At 39.5% G+C, this 27,634-nt stretch overlaps 1 protein-coding gene across 3 annotated transcripts in view; it reads left to right on the forward strand.

Moving 5' to 3' along the window:
• Positions 1-27,634, forward strand: part of CLSTN3 (calsyntenin 3) — a 1,069,180-nt gene that overhangs the window by 629,081 nt on the left and 412,465 nt on the right. For all 3 annotated transcript variants that reach the window (XM_044079705.1, XM_044079706.1, XM_044079707.1), the window contains exon 8: positions 15,547-15,659. In XM_044079705.1, coding sequence (XP_043935640.1) covers positions 15,547-15,659 — 113 coding nt within the window. The remainder of the gene's footprint in view (positions 1-15,546; positions 15,660-27,634) is intronic.

The raw sequence follows: 27,634 nt of genomic DNA on the forward strand, positions 1-27,634 counted from the left end.
GCAAGCAAACACACTTACCAGGACTCTAGTCATGGGGGACTCTTTTATAAGACATAGCAATGCCCATCTAAATAAGCTGAACAAGGAGAAGGTAATGGTATGTTGCCTATCTGTAGCCAAGATCTGCCAAATTTCTCATGCAGTCAAGTTATTACCCCACAGATACCAGTATGATTCCATCATAGTTCATGTAGGTGTAAATTACCTGAGACTTATCTCTCTAGACTGTATGAAGAGAGAGACATTATAGATCTCCCTGACTAAGTGTCTCAGGCTGGTTGGTATGAGCCTAGAATTGAGCTGCATATTGCCTTCACCAAGAATGATGCCACAATACCAACAAAAATTATTGATTTAACAATTGGCTGAGTTTCTGGTGTCATTCTAAGGGGATCCTGTATTTGTCAGGATGGGGAGACATGGTTAACAAACTATGTTGCTTTGTCAATGGGGTTATGCACCTCTCCCCACTAGGCTTTCACATACTGGCTAAAACTTTATCCTACCCCATTGAGACTTTTTTAGGCAATGCCAAATTAACAAACCTACTGACATAACAAAATTAACTCAAGTGAACCTCAAGGTGTTACTGCTCAATGCTAGGAGCCTAAACAAAAAGCTAATTTCCCTCCAAGCCCTCCTCACCCTACAGAATGTAGACATCTGTGCAGTTACTGAGATGTGGTTTAAAGCTGCAAAAAGAACCCTGCCAGAGCAAGGTCTCAGTGCCTTCCACACTTTTAGACCAGTAGCTGCACAGACAGGCAATAAAGGTGGAGATGTCTCAATATACATCTATAACTAGCATATTTCTAGGTTGATTAAACAGGATAATGAACTGGGGTTTCTCCATGTGCAGGTCACCATGGATAAAAACTTGTACCATATCCGAGCAAGCTACAGGTTACCTTCTATTTCCCATGAAACTCATAGTGCATGCTTAAACCTATTGAAGACACTTAACATCCAGCCTAACACCTTACTTATGGGGGACTTTAGTTATCCTTCTATAGACTGAGACTCCTACATTGCCCCAAATCTACAAGCACAGAGATTCTTGAACTTCATAAATAAAGGCAGCCTTAAACAGTTACTGCATACGCCCACTATAGGTTCCAAGATATTGGACCTCACACTCACATATATGGAAGAATGCTGCAACACTCCCTATGTTACGCCCTGTCTGGTAAGGTGTTACTATAATCATCTCAATAACACCAGTAAACCCAGTAATAGTCATGATATATGCCAAGGCAAACTACCTTTTTTAGGCCATAGTTTCTCAAAATCCATTGCCCCTTCCAAATCCACAAACACAGCAGCCTATGTAGAATTGTTCAAAGAAACTCTGTACAGCCATATCAGTGACTGCATAGAGGCTGCTGTACCTAACAGAAGTAAGCCCAAAGCTAACTCCAAAAACAAACCATCCTGGTGGCATCCCAGATTAAACAGGTTGTACAACAAAAGGAAACAAATCATGACTAAAATCAGGAAGTGCAACTCCCATAAAGATAAAAACTCTCTCATCAAAATAAATAGGCAGCTAAGAGTGCTAATTAAGTCCAATTAATCCAATAGTAAGGTCAAGATAGCCTCCCAGGCAAATGACAACCATAAGGTCTTCTTCAGCTATGTCAGAATCCTCAAAGACAGCACACAGCAGTGTGCTGAAATGGTGTTTAATGGTGCCACATTCACTGAACCAGGTGATATAGTGGATCTGCTGGTTGACAAACTCAGTTCCAATTTCACCCCAGCATCAGAACTACTAAATCTAAAGACCTAAATTTTGCTTGCAACATAAATAGGACATGCTGGACAGACAGCTACATATCTCAGTGAATTCCCTTTCTCTGGATCGCACTCCCCATCCATTTGAAACAAAGTCCCTCCCTATCCCTATTTAAGTGTTATTTGGAACATTGGATGGGAAATCGAAAATTCACCCCTGGTCTGGCACCCACATCTCTGAAGGACAGAGGCAGTCAGTAAATGGTGTTATAACCAACAATCACCTCAATATAAATATCTAAAACATATAACTTGCGGAACACTTTTTGGTTGCATGGCTAAGCTTATACAGCCCCTAGTGGTCATTAGCCTGGTATACACCTATGAACACTATAACATTCAGTATTTATTTACTAAAAACATTCTATCATCCCACTAAGTTCAATGCACTGCCTTTTATGATGCAAATAAGCATGTGCAATGTAGAACTACATAAAATGATGCTAAGAGGCCGTCTTTTAAAAACAGACCAGCCAACACAAAGAATTCCTCAATGAGATTTAAGTTGATATGCCATCTACTAACTCTCTCCACCATAATTATAGATTTAGCAATGCAGCAGTTATGGGTGCCATTTGGGCTGTGAGGTACAACAGCTGGACTGTTTGCATGCCCATCAAGTTATAGCTTCATGACCTCTTACTTCAGTGATCTTGCTTGCTTATTTAGTACTAAGCACAGCTAAGCTGTCACAAATGGAATCACAGCTTTGTGCAGTGAATCCAACTGATAAACTATATAACAGGTGGGAGGAAGTATCTAAATGTTAATATTTGGTACACATTCATTTCACTAGTTCTACTAACATTGAGTTAGTCTTGCTCATGAAGCCAAGAGACAATAAGTAATGTAGAGATATGCTAAGTCTGCCAGATGCTGCATACAAATGGAACATGTAAACAGACAAATGCTAAACTTTGCAGGATGTTATTTACAAACAGTACATGTACGCAGGCATATGTTAGGTTTGCTAACTGGTAAACGTGTTTTGATGTCATCTTTATTATATACAAATAGAACTTATTCTTCTTTGCCCTCATCACCAAACCATTATTATGTTTATGAATACCTTTATCATCATGTCATTATTTTATTTTTGACATTTACAAGAGTAATTTTGCAATTTGGCTACTTTTGCCATATAAACACATTTATCATATACGATATCTAAGCTCTTTAGTAGCCTGGAGAAGAAATTTAAGCAGACGGTTTGGGCAAGTTTTTACAGTAATCGAATACTTATTTGAATGATCTAATTTTTGTTAATGCAATCATCACATTACCTACACAGACTCACTTGTCATATCGGTACAGCCCATGGGTAATACTGATGTTTATAATCAGGTGTTCAGTCATAACTATCTCGTCATATTACCTGCATGTTACATGTTCAAGAAATGGATGACAATTTTCACCTTGCAATTGAAACACAAGGGATAAATGTTTTGACATCAGTTTCAAGAACATATTTCAGGAATACATAGCAGCAGGTTTTGATTGTCACACCTAAACTTAAGTTTCTGATTGAGTCTGTACCATGCTTGGACTGACCATACAGTAACTCTAGATATGGAAGACAACGTCAAGGCTAGGACTCACCTCTTGAAAGAGACAAGGTGCTCAGTGGGTAGAGGTCATGCATGTGGACCGAAAGATAAAACTACTCATGCAAGGTCACAAATAAGCATGAGCAGTCATAAATGGCCAACTATTTACTTAATACTGTAAAAAGGCTGAAATGTGAGACTGCTCCAATAGAGCCTCATCCCATTCTAGTTAGCGCCATACTTTCAGATGCTTCCTGCAAGAAACCCCTGCTTTGAAGTCACCAGATACCTGTAATATCACTCCACACATAACAGCTATGTACACACTCCTAATCAAGTGATTATTTCAGGTCATATTATAGTATATTATCTGACAATTTAACTCATTTGTACCTGCCATAACTTGCATTAATGATATGTGAAATGTTATGCTTTCTGTAGGGTTTAATGATCACCCATAGCTGAGAAAAGATAAGCAAAACTTAAATGAAAAATAAAAAGCATTAATTTGATCAAGCAAAGCATTATTTTGCTTTACTACTTCAAAAGCTATTTTTCACATTTAAGCAGCTTACCTATGTTATTGAATTTAACAAATTTATTAAACTAAACCATGATTGCAGTCTGCATTAAAGGCACTCTACTTAATGGAGACATAGTGTAGTAATAGTTACCTGCGCAAACAGTATAGAAGGATGAAATTATGTCTCTTTTTGTTTAGGAGAATAACAGAATGTCTGAAGGACTTCAGCAATGTCATAATGAATTAAATTATACCAAGGCAGATACATGTGTTAGAGAAGATAGGAAATTATCTCAGTGTCCAGTTTAATTTGATATAAGAAGGAGAATTCTGTATTTTCACAGGAAGGACAATGAACTGTATCCCCAACATTATTATGCACATATTGGACAAGGGCAAAGAAGGAGTCACTGGATTTTACATCCCTCACAACAGAGGAGAGCTAGCCAATACTTGAGAGTTATCAATGACTGCATTATTGGTTCTGTTAAATAGCTATAATCTGAACATATTCAAACTTGTGTGCTCTCTGTAGTGGAGGCTCTTTCAGTGACTAAGCTTAGTTGTGACAATCATAGCCAGTTGCCTTCTGTGGAAACTGATGTCAAAAAATTCACCCCTTTGGGCCACTCACGGGTGAATGAGAATGGTTTATCAACCTCCTGGAGACTGAAGTTAAGTAAGGGAACAGCACTAAAATGATAGCTTATTGCAAGCATTTCCATGACTTAATTGAAACAGTTCTTCTTGAGTTCCTATGGGCTGTTTACACATGATAATATGCATGATTTGCTCAGCAAAATTCATGGTTGGATACATACTCAAGTATTCACCAGAATGGATGGTCCCGATGAGAATGCCTTCAGAAATGTACGAATCAGTTATTTGTGTTTGATACAACTAAGTTCATGTCACTCTACCTTGGCCCCAAGAGTCTATAAATGGCCACACACATTCTTGTAATGTTAAAGGCAACTCAAGTACATGCATTGTTATCTCATGTGAATGGCAGCTTGAGAACAAATATTCTTGTAAAGCAAAAACCCAAATACTAACATATTCTTATAATGTGAATGACAGCTCTAGTATGTGCATTCTTGTAAAGCAAATAGCTCAAGTGCAAACACGTTCTTATAATGTGAATGATAGCTCTAGTACGTGCATTTTTGTAAAGCAAATAGCCCAAGTGCGCACACATAATGACAGCTACAGTGCATACATTCTTGTACTGTAAATGTCATCTCCAGAACACAAATTCTGTTAATCTAAATGACAGTTCTGGTACATACATTCTTGTAGTGTAAATGACTGCTCCATAACACACATTCATGAGATGTAAATGCCAGTTCTACTACATACATTCTTGTAGTGTAAATGACAGCTATAGTACAAACACATTCCTATAATGCAAATAACAGCTACAGTACACACACATTCTTGTAATATAAATGGCATTTCCAGTACACACATTCTTGTAACGTGAGTGACAGCTCTAGTAGACGCAGTCTATGTAAGTGACAATTCCACTACATGTATTCTTGTAGCATAAAAGACAGTTCCAGGATACGCATTCTTGTAATGTAAATGGCAGCTCAAACACACACCCCCACACACACACACACACACACACACACACACACACACACACACACACACACACACGCACACACACACATACATATATTCTTGCACTGTAAATGATGGCTCCAGTACACACATATTTGTAATTTAAGTACTCATAATCATCCATTATGAGGAGGTGTGACATCAAAAAGCATTTCTGTGCAGGGAGTGAATCCACTACACTTCCCCTATGAGGGAGGGGGCTTTTCCTTCCAGCTTTTATAGAATGGGTGAGCATATCAGATGCTTTAGAAATATAGAGAAATAGGGTACCAGTAGCCATCCTTTCATCTATTTTCTAACATTGGAGTCAGTAAATCTGATGAGCATGTGATCTATACTATGGGATTATGGTAACTACGCTAATCATCACTGACTAGTTCTTGTAAGACAAAGTAGCCCTGTAGCTGCTTATTTATTAGTTTTTAACTCATTAACAACTCTGGTCACCTACACACATCCTTAAATTCCAAAGCATTTTCTGGGAAGTAAACTTAAAAATCATAATACAAAGAAATTTACATATTTTAAAAACAACTAAAACTATTACAATGGTGCAAACAGAAATGTTATCAGTAAAAAGTCTTCCTTGCATTGAATATAATCAGTACAGTCACAGTGTTTATAAGAGTGCTATAGCACATTGTTATGTATACAGACTCAGAGTGATATTTTTTTCTAATGTTCCACAAACAAATTGTCATATCTTGGAGACTGTAGAAAGCACATGTATTTTATCAACTTAAAATTGGTTAGCCAGACATAAGTTTTTACATGACAGCAAAAAGTTCATTTCTATGTGCATGCTTACTAAGCTATTTACTAAAATATGCAGAATTATGATTATTTCTATACCTCTCAAGATGTGCAAAGTTGAGTGCAGATATCAGAGTCTTCTTCAATATCATCTAAGGTTTCATTTGATGTCATGTAATAGTTATACATTACCCAACTTTAGAAATATTAAGTAAATACAGACTATTTCATATTTTCATAATTACTAGCAAATAAGTACCAATATCTCCAGTACAGTGTAGTATAATTGGACAGTAACAATCCACATGTCTTTCTCCCACTAGGGCATTTCACTCAATGTCCCTCAATAACGTAAGTCGCTCAGCTATAAAAATATGAATGCAAATCTGAAAATATGAATAATAAAGGGAAATAATTGGTTAATTTCTCCACTACAAAACATCTGACATTAACAATCCCAGTATCATTTTGCTAATTACACCTTGAACTTTCTAATGCTGCCTTTTATTGATTGATGACTAACTTTGTTAAAGAAGACAGGCCCAAAAAATATCTGGATACCATAAGGAGCTATGGATGTTAATTGGAAGAATACAAAAACAATATTTTAGGCTTAAATTACTTTGTCTAATGGGGAGTCACAAGAAAACATAGAGATGTTAGAAGAATCTGTCTCATTTTTATGTAGAGTGAAACCTACAGCTAATTTCCAATGAGTCAGGACCTGACTTGCTATAATTCAATGGTTAGTTACTTAGTCCTGTATTAATCATATTGCATTTTCTCAGATGTTATTTATTTTTATTATTTTTTGAGCATTTTTTGCTCCTCTGGATAATCCTACAACCATCAGTTGCTGGATCTGCCAGCTTCTCTTTATTATCTCCTTTCCTACCAGTACAAGATGGGGCCAGTTGTGGAACCTATTAGTATAAATGGGGGGGGGGGGGCGTCTTGCCATTGCTTTTCAGTATTAGGTTTTTAGTTATTTATGACCAGCCCATTTCCACTATCCTCTAAGGTTCCATGCACTCACTTGGGGTACGTATGCAATGAGAACATAAGGCATGTCCCCCGACCTGTCCAGCAGCTCAACCAAGTCCCCACTCTTTTCTCTTCCTTGGATGACACCCCCATATATCAGTGTCTTCAACCACCACCAGAGATCATTGAAGGGAATGCCCAAGCAAACCAGCATCTCCCTGCATGAGCATGCCTGTCCCTCCTTACTTACTGCTGAACGAAACCAGTAATGAGTAGTAAAATGGAAACTAAGTTACCAAACTCTTTTAGCAACCAGAAGAATTTAGAATCCAAGAATGGAAACTCCTTGCTAATTTGTCTCATGATTTGATCTAGTCCTTTTCATTGCACGGTTTCCTTATTTCCTTATCAGAGACTTATCCTTCAGTATTGCAATGGCAGTTTGTATGATTTTTTTTCTGAACTTTTCTATATTTAGATGAAAATGAATAGAAAAGAAAATATTCAGGAAAAAAAATCTAAGAATCCTAAGGTGAAGCTATACAGAAGTAATATTTTCTGCGTTTGTTGTAACTCTGCAGAGGTTATTAAGTAAATGCCATGGAGTAACTTAAATTGACACTGTGGCAATCAAGTATTTAATCTTGAAGGGCATTTGAGTATTTAAGTTTTAATCTGTGTAAGCAATTGATTCTGTTGCCTTTACCCATTTGTAGTGACAAAAGAAAGAAATCACCCATTCAGACCCTTTCGAAAACAAACAGAGTCTGCCACTCATTTTCCCTGTTCATGTTTAAGTTCAATTTCACAAGAAAGGACGACTAAGAAAGAAATACTAGCTTGTAAGTTCTGTAACTTGTGACTGAGGCAAGGCCACTTTTATAAACAACATAATTATACCTGCTCTCGATACTGATAGAACAGTCCTTTAGAGCCTTCAGAGGGGGTTTCTAGATGAACCTGACTGATTATGATTAGTGCTTTACAGGTAATGTGCAGGGTGTACAACATATTCCCAAGACAACTTATTTAAACTGTATAACCTTTGACTCCACAACTCCAACTTATTTTGTAGAACAAATTCTAGTCTGAGCTACTCTCTTTGCAAAAACATGCTTCCAAAGATAAATGCAGTCCTCTTTGGGGGCACTAAGTGTTCAATGAAGGAGAAAAAGGCTAAACATCCCCATTTTGTTGTAACACCTCAGGCTGTAATACAAGAGGTAAACCAGAAAGCAGGGCATTGGACCATTGTTGACATATTCTAAAACACATTACCTTTTGAAAACTGGCACTTTTTATCAAATAATGCCTTTAGGAGGTATTGTGTTTTATATAACCAATTAGACAAAATTCTCTATGAACTATTACATTGTGGGAAAACACAATATTGCCATTCAGATTCCCTGCTCATTTCTTGGATAGCCTGATGTTGGGGTACCAAGGAAGTTTGAAATGTAGCAATTTCCATGACTTATGGTTTGATGAAAAGCAAGAGAACTTAAAACTGTCGGTGCAATCCTATAGCTATTTGTTAGAGAATACAGATGTTAATCTGGGAGAAATTAGATCACCATGACAACATAAATTGAGAATGAGAGGAAAAGTGAAGGTCAGTGAGTTAGACTGGACAATAACTTATATAACCATCAGATAGAAATTACATATTATCTTAATACAGCAGTTCTACATTGTCATTGGAGAGGCTGGTATTCAAAATCAGTTTGGGCTATTATTTGCTAGAAAAATACTTCAGATTCTTTCTTAAGCGGAATATATGCTGCATTTAAAGTGTCAGGTAAGGCTAGATTCAACAGAAACATGTGGAAGCAATTTATAAAGTCGTATATGAATGCACCTAACAGGAACATCCCATCAATGAAGCCACTGATTATGAATAAAATCAATATATATGGTCAAACTAAGAGTTTGTAAATGAGTGAAAGAGAGACTAAGTAGTCAGTGAGAATGAAGGCCACCCTTTGAGAGCACATAATATTCTCATGACATAGTTAATCCTCTGTTTTGCGACTAGGAAATTAGCTTTCAGCAGTAAGAATAGAGAAGTGTTTTTTATTTTATTAGTTGCCTTATAAAGTCCCCATCAGTTGAGTCATTCTACCCATGATGAAACTGTCACCGAAACATCCCATTACACCACCAAAATGATGGCTGGGTGTTTTTAATCCCTTTGCACAGTATAAAATTGCATTGATAAGAACCATGTGCAGAAAGATCCAAATGACCTCTATCCATCACAGATGATCTGCCATTACTCCCATGTCAAGAGTCCCCAGCCTCTATAGAATGCTATTATTAAGATGAAGAAGAAATAACCCCCCCCCCCTTCCCACTGAGACAAGGGGCCTTGCAAGAGCTACTCATTTCCTTATTTTTTACCACACTGTCCCTCATGCATCAACGTTTGTAATCAAACGTGGGTTGCTATTATCACATTCACGAAGACTTCATCTCTGATTGCACATGATATTGGCTCCCCCCATCCCTTTTTGACAGATCATGTTTATAACATAAATACTACTGAACTGGGTAGCAGGGCAGCAGAGGGATGCTGTGCTATTTCCTGAAGGGAATCTTGCACATACCCCTAACTTGATAGTTTTTCTCCCAGTAAAGGATATGCAGTGTTTGCAAAGAAAGGCTTGTCAGGCTAATTGATGGCCTTAGGCTTGTATATATCACAGGTTACACATTTGAATGAGCCCTGACACATGAAACAGATATGTCTTGTGCTAATATACTAGGAAGGACAAATGTTTTATGTGTGCAAATTTTGCAGTTGCTAAATAATGACAGATGAATCACATCTCGGACTGAACAGCATACAATTACTAGATTCTGTTTTCATCTAATATGTAACCTGTCATCCATCTATCAAGAAAAAAAGTACATTCTGTTCCTGAAATAAAGAACACAATGTCAAGATAACTTAATAATAATACATAAACATTATATGCTGTACTAGTGATATTAGATTGTTCTAGAAAGTATACTAACTGCTTTAAATGTATTGGGCTATTCTTCTCGCAGCAGCAGTTCCATAATCAGGGAAAGGTCAGGAAGTGTAATTCAGTTAAATTCAAACAGATAGATCATTTAATCAAAAAACTGTCAGTACATCACATGACAAATGAAAAGAATGTGAAAAGCTACTGCAGTAAAACAATGAAATACATATATTTTTTAAAATGCCAGACATCTTATCAAATAACTTGCAAACAGTGGCTTCAATTTGTTTGCTTATTTCATGTCATTTTATATATCAGTCCTTTATAATTAAGTTAGGGACAACTTGTGCCACGCCCCAGAAGGGTTGTGCCTGAGTAAGTATATTTACACATTTATTAAACAGACAAATGCATAACTAAATAAATAAACATAATATAACCTGGAACTCTCTCCTACAAAATATCAGGAAATATTGACTGCGGTGGTGGTGCTGCGGTAGCGTTGTCACCTCATAGCAAGACGTTGTCCCGTTTGATTCTCAGCTAGAGCATCTTCTGTGTGGAGGCATACGTGAATGGGGCGTGCCTTTGTTGAAGGATGTGTGTCAGGGCTGGTAACCCGGTATGTAAAAATCCACTACCAATCATTAGCGGACTGGAGTTCCGCTGTGGCGGCCCCTAATCGGGAAAAGCCGAAAGACACAAACAAACCTAAATACTTACAAAAAGAAATTAATCAAATCCTTTGCTAAGGAGTATAAAGAGCCACTGTTTTGATAATGGCTAATGGTCTAAAACAAGCAGCACACTCAAACTCACTCATATTTAACTATATAAGCCAGTCAGTATGATTTGTAGTGACTAGCTAGCAAATAGTACTGTTCACCTGATAAAAAACACTATTCATCAGCATAAGAATCTAAAATGTGAAGACTTTATGTGCAGGAAACTCTGAAGGAACATAAACAAAGCTAAAGTACCGCAGGATATCCTGCCTATGGCTGCAGACACCATGAGATAAAAGTTCCCATTATCATACGTTCCCTTGGAAAGATTATTGTAGAAGTAGCAAATTCAAAAATTTGTTATCAAAGGGCTGATGAGAGACATGCTCTGTTTTCTCTACTAGCTGAGAAGCAAGTTGTGTAAAGGAGTAAGCCTAAATCATTTCTGGACCTACAGACTTACAAGTGTACGAAGGGGAGGCTTTATAAAACTGACATCTGATTGTTTTCAAACAGTTATAATGAATGGTACATTAGATCAAAATGGGAAGAGAATTTTAAGATTTCCATCTGCTGTTTCAGATAAGCCTAGTCTTTATTATTTAATTGTGGCAAATGTTTAAAAGTATACTGTTACTGAAATGGGTTCCATCTCTCCAGAGACTTTTCAGATATCCCTGATTTTGCAGAACATCTCTGATTTTTTTTTTCACACTTTTGTCTGTCGCTTGTAAAGTTATTGATTTCCTGGCAAATCACTGAGGATTACTATAGTAATGCTAGACAGTGGAGCTCCAAAATATATGTTGATGTAAAACCTGTTCAGTCAAGTCTGGGATATAGCAGACAATACATTGCTGAACTGCTCAGGTAGTATAAACTTCAGCAATCAAACATTATGAAATGATCCTGCAACTAATCCAGGACACTTTCAGTAGACAGAATGCAAACCAAGATATGTTCTACCAGTTTACTTCACTTGTAAGGTAAAAAGTGCATTTAGCTAGAGTTGCCATAGAGGGTTAAGGCAGTGAGCTGTATTTTCTGTGGAAAAGGGTTTTAGTCCCTCTGATTCATTTGCCTACTGTGTGACCTTGAATAAGTCACTTAACCTGATATTGCTTCTGGGACACCCCTGAAATGGGACTGTGTGTCCAGTGGGCTTACCTGGTTAACAAATGGGTCATCCTCTTCTTATTGTTATTATTATTGTCTTAGGCAAACATAAATGATGTGCAAAAATATGCTTAAAAAAGATTCATAGGTACGTTATAGCATCAGGTGAGCTAAATGCAGTGATGCATTTGTAGCTTTCGTTTCACATTCATTATTTAATATGGGCATTTTTTAATAAAACGTGTAAACTATTTATTAAACTGTGACTCGGATAACTTTCATGTATCCTGGTGACACTTCCTTACAGATAGTGCAAAGTGCATTACTGTATTATTGTAAATGCACTTCACACCTTCCCTATACAGATGCACTGAAATTAAAGTCTACTGTTTATCTTCGGTGGCATTAGTGTAGGGAAAGCATGCATTTTATGAGTTTCTTTTAAACAAAAGCAGAGATTGAAACATCCATTGATGGGGCAAAATGTTATTTGGCACTTTATTCACCTCATGCTAAGATACAAATGAAATCCTATCTTTATGAAATACTTCAGCACTAAGATATGAAAACAAAAAATCTGTGGCCATTCAAATTTGGAACTTCTAGGAGACTTAAACTAAGAATACTGCTCATGCACTTTTTTATTCTAAATCTTCAGCTTTGCTATATATACAATGTTATTTGTCTTACTGAGTCATTATCTTCAACTCCACAATGCCCTGATGAGCTTGTCTCAGTGACTGACCTCAAGTGAAGATTTTTTAACTACCCCAAGGTTGTATGACCTCAGAATTTGTTATGTTATTTCAGAAGGTACAAGCAATGAAGTTCCTTGCATGAGGTATGCCCTTGCCCCAGACATAACAAATTGTTAATAAAACTCATTCACTCTGTCTCAGCTATTTGATCTATAACCTCCTACAGATCAGTACCTTTTCTTTTCAGAAGAAAGGCTCTGAGTACATGTGTACATGAACAGACTACCAATACAGTGAGGAGACATTCTGTGGGTCTGCAAATAATACTGGTATAGAAGGAGCTCAGATGCATGGCATTATGCCATTATGTCATTTGGAATGCATACAGATATGTGGTTAATGGTATTGAAATTTATGATAGAAGAGATCCCTCATTCTATATGTTTGGCTTATGTATGGCTAACTGGGAATCCACAGTCAAAAGCTGCAGCATTTCTGTCTTTATTATTTAAGAAATCATGCAGGTAGCATGGCAGGCTAAATATGAGGCAACAGGTTATACAGCAGTAAAAGCAAGTTGATTAAGATTAACTTTACAATGGCTTTAGAACTGGTCTGAAAATTAAACATCTGTCACATTCAAAGTAGCATGAATCAAATTCAGTCTTACCTTCTTATACATGAAGGCCATTCATATTTCTACCAACTATCTAAAGAACGGAGATAACAAACAACGCAAACTGACAAAAAACACCTCTAATAAAAAACTCTAGTATATTAATGCTTAGTGTTTACATTCTGCATACAATGAACATTTCATCAAAACTAAAAATCATTCATTCTTGCAGTAATTTTAAATAGTTTCAAAGCCACCTGGCAAAAAAAACATATAATGTCTGACAAAAACCACAGTACAACAATAAAATATTACATATTCAGTAATTTAAAACACTTTAGTGTTTGTATATAAAATCTGAAAATATGAGTAATGAAGAGGTGAGTAATAAAGAATAAATAAACATGGTCATTGTTCAGCCAAAAATTATAAATCACATTTTATATTAGTAACTTCATTTATTCATAGACGTTTATCAACTCTCAACAATAATCACCAATGTAGTTTTAGTCACCTCACCTAAAATTAAAATCAGTTTGATTTGGTTCTGAAGCAAAAACTATTAGTGCTATGACTTATAGATGGCCTGTTTGTATTTGTAAACTGTGAGAGCTTCCACATGGTTTAACAAACATTGGAGCTCTCACAGTTTGCATCTTGGAATAAAAACCACAAAAGTAATGTTGCAAATGTAATCTCTTCTCTTTCCAAAGGAGTTTTTAAATGTTGCAGATTCAGCACTGATTCATTTTCTCTGAAAATCTGCATCGCCTACAATAATTACATGAATATATACCCCTAGAATGTTTAGAATATCTATTCATAAATTGATAATTGTATCAGATCTTTCCAAAATCATTAATGCATTTATATATGTTATTGGTGAAATATGGATGTTTTCCAATTATTTTAACAAGTCAGTATTCCCAGCAACAATTTTCCAGTTATTACGTGCAATGATCCGAACAGTTAAACTATAAATGGACATTAGAACAGCAGAGCTATTGTTAAATTCCTTTTGCTTAGGGCAACGCTGTTAGTATTCTGTGCCATCAGCTGAGATGGGTACACATCCATCACCTCTGTGATTTATTAGATTGTTAGCTATATTATACAACTTACTTTTAAAACATCCTCTATCAGAGAACAAATCCATGAGCATACATTTGTTTGCCTTACAATTATCAAAACTGAAGCAAATTCTTGAGATTCTAATGAACTGGCCTCTGTTGACATTATATTTCATAAAGTGTGATGATTCCTTTGAAAATGTACATAATTATTTACAAAGGTAGGGTTTCTAAACAATCTACTTTCAAATGTGTGTTCTTCTGTGTTCATTGAAGTATCCAAAAACACTCATAACACCTCGCCAAATAATGGCAATGTCCTCGATGTAGTGGTTATACAATACAACATATCTGGAAAATGAGTGTTTTATATAGAAAAGCTAACTGTGATTAACTGTAATCCCCATGCTGGTCACATACTTTTGATGTATGTATCTCTCTATCAAGAGGTAAAGTATATCTCCATCTGTTTATGTATTTATTTATTTTACAGTTTGTTTACCAGGATAGTTCATTGGGCCAAGAAGAGCCCATTTTCAATGGAGTGCCAGGGAGAAAAGCTCCATGAACAACAATATAATATGAAGACAATGCATTTACACTTATATAATACTATCGAAGAATGATGGTATTACACAACATGACAAAAATCCACAATTGCAGTGAAAATACAGTCAAAAAACCAAAAGGTAAAATTACACACACAGACAAACACACATGCATAAATAAGTCAAAATAAACACCCATTTTCTTTATGAATGTGCTTCTGTGTGTGTGTGTGTGTGTGTGTGTGTGTGTGTGTGTGTGTGTGTGTGTGTGTGTGTGTGTGTGTGTGTGTTTGTATGAGTGTGTGTGTGTGTGTGTGTGTGTGTGTGTGTGTGTGTGTGTGTGTGTGTGTGTGTGTGTGTGTGTGTGTGTGTGTGTGTGTGAGAGAGGTGTGTGTGAGAGAGAAAGAGAGAGATATGGAAAGAGCATGAGACAGTCCTTGGATTATGCAGCTCCTGTATAAAGTATGACCTTATGCCATACATAATGTATATGCTTCCAAGGGACACAGTACTCTAAATAATAGTTCAACTTTTGTAATTAACAGCGGTGAATTATACTGCACATTTCTCTCTACAGAGGACAGCTACACTCACTACTCCTTGGCGGTACACGGATGTCGAATGGCTTTCCTATACTGGTCGCAGATTGAGACTGCACGTCCTGTGAAGTTCCTTTGGAAGCTGGAGCAGGTAATAAAAACTGAAGACTTTAGACAATGAAAATGTATAGTCTTTCTTATGCTGCTTAGTAATAAATGTGATATTAGAGGCAGGAATGTGTGTAATCATTTAGGTTGAGACGATCAACAGCTAAGCAGTATATGTCATTGTTTGCGGTTCTCTAGTTGATAATGGGAATAAACTGTTAAAAACTGTAAATGAATCTGCTAATTGTGTCAATCCTGGATTTCAGCTTGCTGCTACTACTTCCTCTCCATGTAAGAAAATGTTTGAAAAAAGTATTCAGCTCCTGGCTAGAAGTATAATTCATACATTTATCATCAAGTCAAATTTTGTGGATAAAAATAAAACAGTATTATCAGAATTTCATATTCATCAGACAGCACAAGGAAAAGTACAGGATTATGATTTTTCTGCAAAGTTACAGGCCTGCACTTATAAACAGTGATGCATACAGATATATAGGTAATGTTTTTTTATGTTTTCCTCCAGATTTCAATCATAACCACCATGTGCCATCATGTTGATGGCTAGCAAATGAAACTGTCTCCTATTTAAAATATTATTTAGTTCCATAATTTTTTAATTTTTAAATACCCTCCTATCCCCTCTGGTTCTGTACTGCGTAGGCTGCTGGCTCCACTTAAGGTGTATCCCTGCTGAATCACCTCCACTCCAGGTGCCTCCCAGTTCTCTGCTTGGAATCCCTGGCTTCCCACCCTTGAATGGACAGCGTTTAAGAACTCCTGCTGTGCTTCTATAACATTCTTGCCTCCACAGGAATTAATTTTGAGTTGTATCCCTGCTGAATCACCTCCACCCCAGGTGCCTCCCAGTTCTCTGCTTGGAATCCCTGGCTTCCCGCCCTTGAACGGACAGCATTTAAGAACTCCTGCTGTGCTTCTATAACATCCTTGCCTCCCCAGGAATTAATTTTGAGTTGTATCTCTGCTGAATCACCTCCACCCCAGATGCCTCCCAGTTCTCTGCTTGGAATCCCTGGTTTCCCGCCCTTGAACGGACAGCGTTTAAGAACTCCTGCTGTGCTTCTATAATATCATTGCCTCCCCAGGAATTAATTTTGAGTGTATGTACCCTGTTATTAACAAACTGTAAATTAAAATTGTCCATTAGTACAACAACCCAGTGAGCACAAGCTAGCAGTCTACCCTAGTTTTAATCCTCCTTCTCTACCTTCCTGGTCTCTTCCCCATTTGCCCTGTGTCCGAGGCCTACCTTCATAATTACCCAGTCTGGTCACAGGGTGACAGCATCTCCTTGCTTCTTTCTTCACCCCTATGTATGCCTATACTACCTTAACCTAACTCCGCCCTGTTCTAAGAACATGATTTGGTCAATCACTCTTTTACACCTTCTCTGCTCTGTATAGCTCCTAGCTCTTGTGAAACATTCTGCTTCCTTCATCTCTAATACTGAGTGCCTCTACTGTAGTCTCCTTACCTCAGACCTCTTCTCACTGTCACTGATACACTTTTTTCCTCCTGCTTGGCTCTTAGCTTGCTCACTTCTATCCCTGTCTCATTCCATCTCATCCTTTAACTTTCACTTATCCTCCCCCATATACCTACCTCTCTACTCCTCACACCTTGGCTCTACTCTCGCATTCTTGCCTCAGTCCCTCCCCCTCTTCTTACACTTTCCCCACCCCAACTCTATAATACAGTCCCCAGACCTGTGGCGCCATTTTTAAATACCCTCCTATCCCCTCCGGTCCTGTGCTGCGTAGGCTGCTGGCTCCGCTTAAGGGTGAGTGCTTTAATTAACAAACTGTATATAATGTGTTCTGTGCTTGTTGTGGGTTCAGTGAAACAGAATACTCAGATAGCTTTAATTATGATTCTCTGCTTTGCTTTCTGCCTCTTTGTATCATACATGGTGTAGCTGGGGGCCCCTCCATAACTGCATGTGGGTCAGGTCGCCTGTATTCTTTGGGTTACCTACCGGCTCAACAACTAGAGTGATATACTTGCTTGAGCTATTACCGAGCTTTCTGTTCTACTTTTGAACTGTTCAGTGAATCCCCCCTCCATCTGTTGCCAATCTGAGAGCCCTACGGGTTCTACATGCCGCTTATGAGAGCGTTTGTACCTGGTTAATGTGCCCGGACTTGCTCCCATGTATTCTGTACATTTATGCAGCATCACTGCTAGATTTCTCCTACTTGAACATCACTTCAGTCTCAAGTTAATGCCAGAACCATAATGGTGCTGTATGTTTAATTTCCTGATATTACTAACTGAAGCCGCCTAATGGCTTCCTAACCTGGACTTTGCCTTATAAGCTGTTTAACCCAGAAATGGCATCTCTGCTGGTTTCCCCCACTTGAACTTCATTCAGCCCCACATGTAATGCTGTATGTAGTTGTATGTTTGATTTTCTAATATTTCTAACTGAAGCCACGTAACGGTTTCTTAACCCGGAATCAGCCTAATCATTTGTTTAACTTTGTAGTCCGCATCTCTGCTAGTGTCCCCCTCTTGAAATTCAATTTAGCCCCATGTCTATGCCAGAACCTTACTGGTTCTGCATGTTACTTTTCTGATATTGCAATTAGAAGCTGTGTAATCGGCCTCCTGTACTGGACTCTGCCTATCAGCTGTCTTACCCTGTTACCATGTAATGGCTCCTCGAACTAAACATGGCTTTCAGCTGCTGCGTCTGTCAGCTTTAACATTACCAGCGTTGTATGCTGGATGCGGCTACAACCACTGATTCTTCCCTGAAACACTTCTGTCTAAGTCCTCCCCTATTAATGCCACATAGTCCCGATTCTTGAATTAGCTGTGCAGCCTATGTGCCCTTCCTTAGCCACTAAGTTGCAGATATAACATCCGCAACTGCTATTCAGCTTATGTGCCCTGCCTTAGCTGCTAAGGTGCTGATAAAACATCTGCAACAGTTTTAAACATTAGTTACCCTAACCAGCACTACTTAAGTGTTTGTGTGTAGACATTTTGTACCTAGACAATGTTGGTGAGCTGCAGGTAACAGAGAGTGGTTTTCCTGACCATTGTTAATGTTCGCAAATCTGTTTTTATTATGAAATATACCTGACTGCTCTATAAAATGTATGTACTTTGCTACTGATGCCATAGGCTTACTCAGAGGTATTTTAGAGTGTTTTTTTCAGGCCATTATTACTGTCTACATGTTCATTTTTTTCATTGCGACCTACAGATGCCTGCTCCGTATATGTTCTACACTAAGCTTTTGATGCCTTAGGCTTACTGTACTTTGTTTTTAGTGGATAGGTTTTTGTCCACATACTAGTCTATGCTGTGCTAAACTATACTGTACCTAGACGTTGTCTACTGATTGTTCCTAATGTGCTATAGGCTGCAACTGTACTGCATAATCCATAGTATAATGTCTAGAAATGTGCTGCATTTCCTTGGTTAAATTGTTTGCATTGATACGTTCCCTCCTGCTCTCTCCTTTCTACCCACCTTCTCTTTGGGATAGCTCACTTCTACTGATGTAATTATTCCTTTTTTCTCCCCCTCCCTTTCTTTTGTTACTGTAGTGTTGCTTTCTAGGTTTAAAACTGCTCTTTGTATTCCTTTTCCTTACAGTGAATCCCGGCTGAATCACCTCCTCCCCAGGTGCCTCCCAGTTCTCTGCTTGGAATCCTTGGCTTCCCGCCCTTGAATGGACAGTGTTTAAGAACTCCTGCTGTGCTTCTATAACATCCGTGACTCCCCAGGAAATAATTTTGAGTGTATGTACCCTGTTATAAACAAACTGTAAATTAAAATTGTCCGTTAGTACAGCAACCTGGTGAGCAAAAACTAGCAGTCTACCCTAGTTTTAATCCTGCCTCTCTACTTTCCTGGTCTTTTCCCCTGTGTCTGAGGCCTACCTTCGTAATTACCCAGTCTGGCCACTAGGTGGCAGCATTTCCTTGCTTTGTTCTTCACCCCTATGTATGCTAACCTACCTCTGCCGTGTTCTAAGAACCTGATTTAGTCAATCACTCTTTTACACCTTCTCTGCCCTGTATAGCCCCTAGCACTTGTGAAACATTCTGAGTGCCTCTACTGTAGTCTCCTTACCTCAGACCTCTTCTCACCTTCATTGATACACTTTTCTCCTCCTCCTTGGCTCTACCCGCTCCGTTTGCCCTCCGGGCTCAGTCTGCTCCCCTACCCTGCCCCCAAATTACACCTGCCCCCGCACCTCTACATTTATTCCACCCTTTCTCCTCCCACTACTCTAAACTACCCAATAGAATCTCCTCCAATTTACACCCCACCCCTACACTCCCTACCTAACTACCCAATTAAACCTTTTCCCTCTTTATAACTCCTCATCTCTTCCTCCTATATAATCACATTCACACTCTCTTCTACTCCTACCTTTTTAAACTCCCCTACCCTGGTTCTTTTTAATTTTAATTTCAAATAAATTACTTCTCTGTCGCCATCCCCTCTTATCTCTCGCCTGCTTCATCCCCTCAAACTATATACATTAAACTACCTGTGTTCCATGATACTCCTCTTAATTCTCCACACCCTCTATGCCCCCTGCTGCCTCCTTGTATTCCTAATTCCCCTATGCTACGCCAGCTCATACTCCTCCTATGTTCCACCTTCCCGACCTTCATCTCAAACTGACACATTCACTAGTTTTCTCCCATATTCTTTCTCTCATTACTAGCACATCTCCTCTTCCCTTATTCATTCCCACCCCTTGCATCTATTCTATCCTAAGATTATCACCTCTAAAGCCAAAATACTTACCTCTAAACTAATGTTATTTCCTCCTAAACTTATACAAAATAAACCCAAATGGTTAAAAACTCCTTCCTTCAGCAACCTTTTATTTGCTGGGGATATCCCTCCCAACCCTGGGCCAAGACCCCTTACTAATAACTCCCGCCCTTCATCTTTTTCCCCCTCCTCTCCCCACAATACATTAAAATTCTTCACTCTCAGTGCTCAAAGTCTCAACAATAATTTCACCACTTTCAAGCATGGCTAACTCATAACCAACCTGACATCATAGCCATCTAAGAAACCTGGCTCAAACCCCATATCTCTGACTCTGAAATCTTGCCTAAAGGATTTCAGTGCCTCAGAACTGATCGACTAAATAAAAAAGCTGGTGGTACTGCCCTTATCTACTCTAATCTTCTTACCTTAATTCCCCTCCAAATTTCTATCCCACAATTCAACAATACCAAACTAACAGTTGGTCTACTAAAAATGAACAAGCACAAAAATATCTGCATCACAGCTAACATCTCTACCTTCGAAGATATCCTCCTTTGGGCCTCATTTGAAATTATTTATGAAACTTATATTCTAAGGGGACTTAAATCTCGACTGGAACAAGTTCAATAATCCCTCTCCCACCCTTTCCATCAAGCTCTATGACTTCACTCAACTAATCTTGTCCACCATTCGACCCAACAAAACAATTCCCCCAGGATCTATTTTAGACTGGATCCTAGTCACCCATCCAAACAAAATAACTTACTCTGGTACTATTCCCTACACCATTAGCGACCACCTCCCTGCCTTCATACATCGTTCAACTTCCTCTACCCCCCATCAGCATCACTACATTCTCACCCACAACCTTAGCAAGTTCAATCCCTCAACCTTCTCATATATCGTCAAACAAATAAACTGGCAAATCCTATACACCCTTACTCTTGATAAAGCAATAGAACACTTCAACTGTGTCTTCCTCAACACTCTAAACTCCCTAGCACCACTAAGAAACAGAAGAATAAAAGCTAAAACCACTCCATGGCTCTCCAAAGAAACCAAGCAAATTATGCTTCAAAGGGCCAAAACCTGGAAGCTTTACCATAGCAACAAACTGCCCAAAACCCTGATCAAATACAAACAATTCTGTAACCTCACAAAGCAATGCATCACAAAGGACAAAAAATCCTACTACTTTAAATTACAATCCAACAATAACATAAACCCCAAACAATTCTGGAAGTCCATAAGCTCCCTTCTCAACCCTGGCTCCAAGAACAACCCCTGTCCGGACCCAAGTATATCTGATCTCGAACTAAGCTCTAAATTTAATTCAGTCTTTATTGAAACTATCTCCAACCTGACCAAGACCTTCCCTAACAATAATCTACCTAACCACCATTCCTCTTCCCCTAACCACCCTATGTTTGAGCTTAAGCCAGTCTCTACTAATCTCATAAAAAGACTCCTATCCAAACTTAAACCTTGCTCCAATGCTCCTGATAATATTCCCTCCTCCTTCCTAAAATGCACAGCCAACAGTATTGCACTCCCAATTAGCATCATAATCAACAGATCTACAAAGGAGTTATATGTACCCAAACTATGGCGTTCTGCCTACATTCTTCCTCTCCACAAAGGTGTGAAGAATACTGACATCTCAAACTTCCGGCCATTGCTCTGCTCTCTCCAATCTCCAAAATCTTAGAAAAATGTATCCATCTCCAAATCATGCCTTACCTAACCCAAAACCAACTCCTAACATCTACCCAGCATGGCTTCTGCCCTGACCATAGCACCATAACCGCTCTACTCTCCTTCTTAGAAACTGTCAATCAAGCCCGAGATTCAGGTCATTTAGTTTCCACAGTTCTACTCGACCTTTCCAAGGCTTTTGACACTGTTTCCCATAACCATCTTATCAATCATCTCTCTAACCTACATATCGCTCCAAACACTGTCGGCTGGATGTTCTTCATGTTTCATTGTTGCAGTCATCCAATTTGGGTTATCTGCTTACAGTAGCCCTCAGTCGGCCTGATTAACAAAGTCTTGGGTCCTGCGTCAGTCGCTGTCCCTTCTTCCATGAAGTCAGGTCGTCAGGGGTATAAAACATGCAGCCGATGCCATTACATCTGTCTTTCTTGCCGTGCGGTGCCCGAAGCAGAAGCAGTTCGCAAATGCCGGTCGTCCAATTCCTGAAATTTTTGTTTTCGAGTTTCAGAACTGAAGTCTTCAACTAAAAGCTAAGTACCCCGTTGGGGAAACTTTTTCTTGCTCTTAACTGATGTCAGTAAAAGTAAATAATTGCATTACTTGTGGAAAGCAAATACCTCATAAAGATTTTCATTCGTACTGTATTCCTTGCCTAGGCCCTGACCATGACGTACCTCGCTGTCAGTTTTGTGCCTTTTTTAAACCACAAACTATCTGTCGTCGGTATATTTTTGCTTCTAAATATTTTGGTGCTTGGTTCAATTATCCTGATATGTCTTCGGTAAGCCATCCGACTACCAACATTCCAAAAAAACGCAAAGATAAAGACAGAGACAGGCCGCGTAAGTCCAAAGCTGTTGACGCTTCTCTTAAGCCAGTTGCCAGTTCGCCGGCACTCAGTGAGGTGCTTTTGCAGCCCCTAATACCCGCTACTTCAGATTCGCAGGCCTCTATTTAGACCCATTTGGAGTCCGGTATGCCATGAGATGCTTCAATTGTGGAACCTGTGGATGTCTCTACCTTGGATGGGTCCAGAGTTGCTGTGCAGGCACCGGCTTCTGAGGGTGTATTCAGGCCTACTGACTTGCGTATTAAACCGACGCCATCTTCTTCTTCAAGGCCTAAAACTCATATCATGCCTAGAAAACTGATGCCCAGACCACATGGTCAGGCCTCTATGCCCAAAAAACAAATTATATGAATGGCTGAATACCTTATTACTTTAATCAGGGGAAGCCAGCCTTCCCCCTTTTAGAGACCTAGGACTGAGTTTGCTTATGATACTTCTGACCAAGATTCTGAATTTTCTGTTTCCTCTGATGACTAAGATTTACCCTTATCTACCTATGAGGATTCTGATGCTGAGGACTCTATTCCCTCTGCTTCTCCCACAGAGGATTTCTCTTTTGTTGAAACCTTGCATACTCTTAAGGAGCATTTTCATTGGGAAGGTCAGGATTTCTCTGATTCTAAAAAGAGACTTAGGGATTTCTTACTTCTGCCCCAGCATAGGCCTTTAGCCATTCCTCCTGTACTAGACATTGTTGATGATGCCTTTTCAGAATCTAGCTTGGCCCCTGACTCTATACCTCTTGCTCCCAGAAACCCTGACAGATATTACAGGGTCCCTGACTCTCACAAGTTCCTTTTTAAAAATCCTACTGCGGATCCTGAGACCATTTCACAGGGACCCAAGGGTATTAAAGCTACTACTGCCAAAAATCCTACCCCCTCTGATAGAGAATCCAGGGCGCTGGATAGATGGGGTATAAAGGTATACACTTCTGCAACTTTGGCCATTAGGGCTTTAAACTGCCAGTTTCATATGTTAAAGTATCAGCAGCATATTACTGGATTGCTTAAACAGAAAATGATGTTGATTCCTGATTGTGCTGAACATAAGGATTTACATGATTTATTGCACTCAGCTGAACAAGTTGGAAAACCTACTTTGCAATGTGGTTTTGATTCACTAGATGCATCTTGCAGGGCTGCTGTAACTGGGTCTGTACTTAGAAGGCATGCTTGGCTTAAGGAGCAATCCTTGCCAGATCATGTTAAAGTGAAATTACTGGATGCTCCCTTAAACCAGGACCGCCTGTTTGCCAACAAGGCAGAAGAAGTTCTTAAAAAGATGGAGGAAAAAGCAAAATCTATGCAAACTGTTAAAGATTTTTTACAAGTACAACCTCCAAGGTTTAGTAGGCATTGGCCTTCCAAGAACTGGTCCTTTCCTGCCTCTTCTAGACCTTCTCAGTCCAAACCCAAATCCAGCAGAGCTCCCAGGCTTCAGTCCCAGGGTATGCACAGGACTAAGCAGTGGGGGGCCTCCACTTCAAAATTTGGGAGTAATAAAACTCCCCCTATGGTAAACTGTCTCAATGACATCGTTTTAAAACTTCCAAGCACTTCTCAACTAACTGCCCCTTTGGGGGGAAAGATTGCTCTTCATGCAAAGAACTGGGAACTCATTACTCAGGACAAATGGGTTTTAAATATAGTGTCCCAGGGATACAGATTTCACTTCCATACATTACCAGCACCAAGCAGATGGACAGATCTACCCCCAAATCAGTGGGCAGAGGCCCAAAAGCAAGTACTTTCTCTCTTAAGCATGGGGGCTATTCAGTTGGTACCAGAAGAGGAAAAGGGACAAGGTTTCTACTCAAGACTTTTCCTGGTACCCAGAAAAGACAGTTCATGGTGTCCTATCCTGGATCTGTCTACTCTAAACACCTTTTTGGTGATTCCAAAATTCAAGATGCTGACTCTTCACTAGTTGCTCCCTATGCTAGGCAAAGACACCTGGTTGGCAACACTAGATTTAAAGGAAGCCTACCTGCACATCCCGATCAGGGAATCTTGCAGAAGATATCTATGCTTCAAAGCAGGCTACATGCACTATCAGTTCTCTGCACTGCCCTTTGGCTTATCTGCTGCACCCAGGGTATTCACAAAGTGCCTAGCTCCAGTCATTGCATTTTGCAGGGAAATAAATATTCAAATATACCCATACCTGGATGATTGTTTAATTCAGGCAGAAATCCAGGACATACTTTTGAATCATCTGGCCTTTGTACAAAGGGAGCTAACTTGTCTGGGGTACACCATAAATGAAAAGAAATCACATTTGGTACCCTGTCAACAAATTATATTCCTGGGAGCAAGCTTGAATACAACTTCCCAGATGGCTTTCCTCACGCCAGAGAAACAAATTCATTTGACAACCTACTTCAAACAAGTGGCCACAAAAACCCTGCTATCTGCAAGGCAAATACTACAAGCCTTGGGGTTCATGGCCTCCTGCATTCTTCTAATTCCATATGCAAGACTGCATATGAGGAAACTACAATGGTATCTAAAAAGCCTATGGTGTCAACATTCTCAGGATCTAGAAGTAATGATTCCTATCATACCTTGCCTATGCCTAGAGTTTCTTTGGTGGGCAGAGGCCTGCCACCAAAACAAGGGGCTACCATTCACACTACTCTCTGCTGCTCAAACCCTAACAACAGATGCATCAGACTATGCATGGGGGGGCTCAACTGGCAGGGAAGTGCATTCAGGGCAAATGGAACCCAAGTCAAATGCACTTGCATATCAATCAAAAAGAAATGTTAGCTGTACAGAATGCTCTGACAGCCTTCAAGGAACACATTCTTCCAGGACAATTAATGGTAAAGATGGACAACACCATTGTTATGTGGTACATAAACAAGCAGGGAGGTACACATTCTTACCCCCTCTGCAGAGTAGCCATGGCATTGTGGAACACAGCCCTGAGCTACCAAGTGCATCTACAAGCTCAATTCCTGCCAGGAAAACAAACTACACTGGCAGACGAACTAAGCAGAAACCTCATGGACCCACACGAGTGGAAACTGGAACCAAGGATTTTCAACATGTTGACAAGCAAATGGGGGAGCCCAGGTATAGACCTGTTTGCCTCCCCCCAGAACTATCAATTGGACAAATTTTGCACAAGGACTCCCCACAAACAAGCTTGGAAAGTGGATGCTTTGTCCTTCAGCTGGAAAAACCTATCAGTTTATGCCTTTCCTCCTCTGCCTCTGCTCTCCAAAGTACTGCTAAAGATCAAACAAAACAAACCAAGGACGCTTTTGATTGCACCAGACTGGCCACGCCAACTCTGGTACCCCCCCTCTTGTGCAGTGTGTTACTGTTGGCCCCATGGCACCTGCCTCAGACTCCTATCCTATTGTCATAGCAGGAGAACAAGATACTGCACCCTCAGCTTCAAACACTGAACCTAGCAGCCTGGCTAATTACCTAATCTCTCTTTTACCATCCCTCAGTAAACCAGTGATGGATATCATTTTAGAGGCAAGGAGGCCTAGTACTAGAAAATCTTATGCTGAAAAATGGAAAAGATTCTGGGCCTGGAACCAATCTCAAGGGATGAGCAGAACAGTGCCCAATTTACCTCAGATTTTACAATACTTAACTGAGATGCTTCACAAGATCCTGTCTTTCTTCTCCATCAAAATTCATGCCTCAGCCATTTCAGCTCATTATAGCACAGAACCTCCCCTCTTCTCTCATCCACTGCTCAAGCAGTTCCTCAGAGGTGACAATTTTTTTATGACCAACCAGGAGAGCTCCAACTCCAGCCTGGGACTTTAACTTTCTATTGGAAAAACTCACTCTTCCTCCTTTTGAGCCAGCTGCTACTGCAGACTTAAAATTCCTTTCATGGAAAACAGCTTTCCTTTTAGCAATCACTTCAGCAAGAAGGGAATCTGAATTACAGACCCTCATGGCAGTGGAGCCTTTCATCATCTTTCATGTGGACAGGGTGTCTCTCAGGACCAATCCCTCTTTCATGCCCAAGGTGGTATCCAGTGTGGCCCTCAAGCAGTCCATTCATTTGCCAACCTTCTTTCCTAATCCACAGAACAAAGGGGAATGGATACTGCACTCCTTAGATGTGCACAGACAACTTACATTCTACTTGGACAGGACTAAAGCTCAAAGGAAATCTGACCAACTGCTGGTGGCATTTGCTGCAGGGGCAGAGGGGAAGGCTATTTCAAAGCAAACCATTTCCAAATGGATAGGCCATTGCATTCATTTCTGCTACAAGCACCATGGAAAACCTATCCCACAGGGGATTAGATCCCACTTAACCAGTGCTGCATCTACCTCTACAGCCTTTCTCAGAGGCGTCCCTACAAGGGACATCCTAGAAGATGCTACCTGGAGTTCTGTACATACCTTCACCAAGCATTACCATTTGCCAATTTTCTCTAAATCCAGAGCTGGCTTTGCCACTGCAGTCTTGCAGGGCCTTATAGCTGGTCCTAATCTATTCCTCCTCCCATCCTTAGCTTTGGGATACTACCCAAATGTGATGACTGCAACAGTGAAACACGAAGAACATAGTACAGTTGTGTACACTTACCATAAATGTAGATGTTCGAGTGTATTCACTGTTGCAGTCCTGGTTACCCTCCCTCCAGCCCCCCTACTTCTTTTGGCTATACCTCTACTCTACTTTACTATGCTCAAAAGCTT

The sequence above is a fragment of the Protopterus annectens genome, chromosome 8.part0 (assembly GCF_019279795.1).
Source record: "Protopterus annectens isolate FY-2018-M chromosome 8.part0, PAN1.0, whole genome shotgun sequence".
Lineage (NCBI taxonomy): Eukaryota > Metazoa > Chordata > Ceratodontiformes > Protopteridae > Protopterus > Protopterus annectens.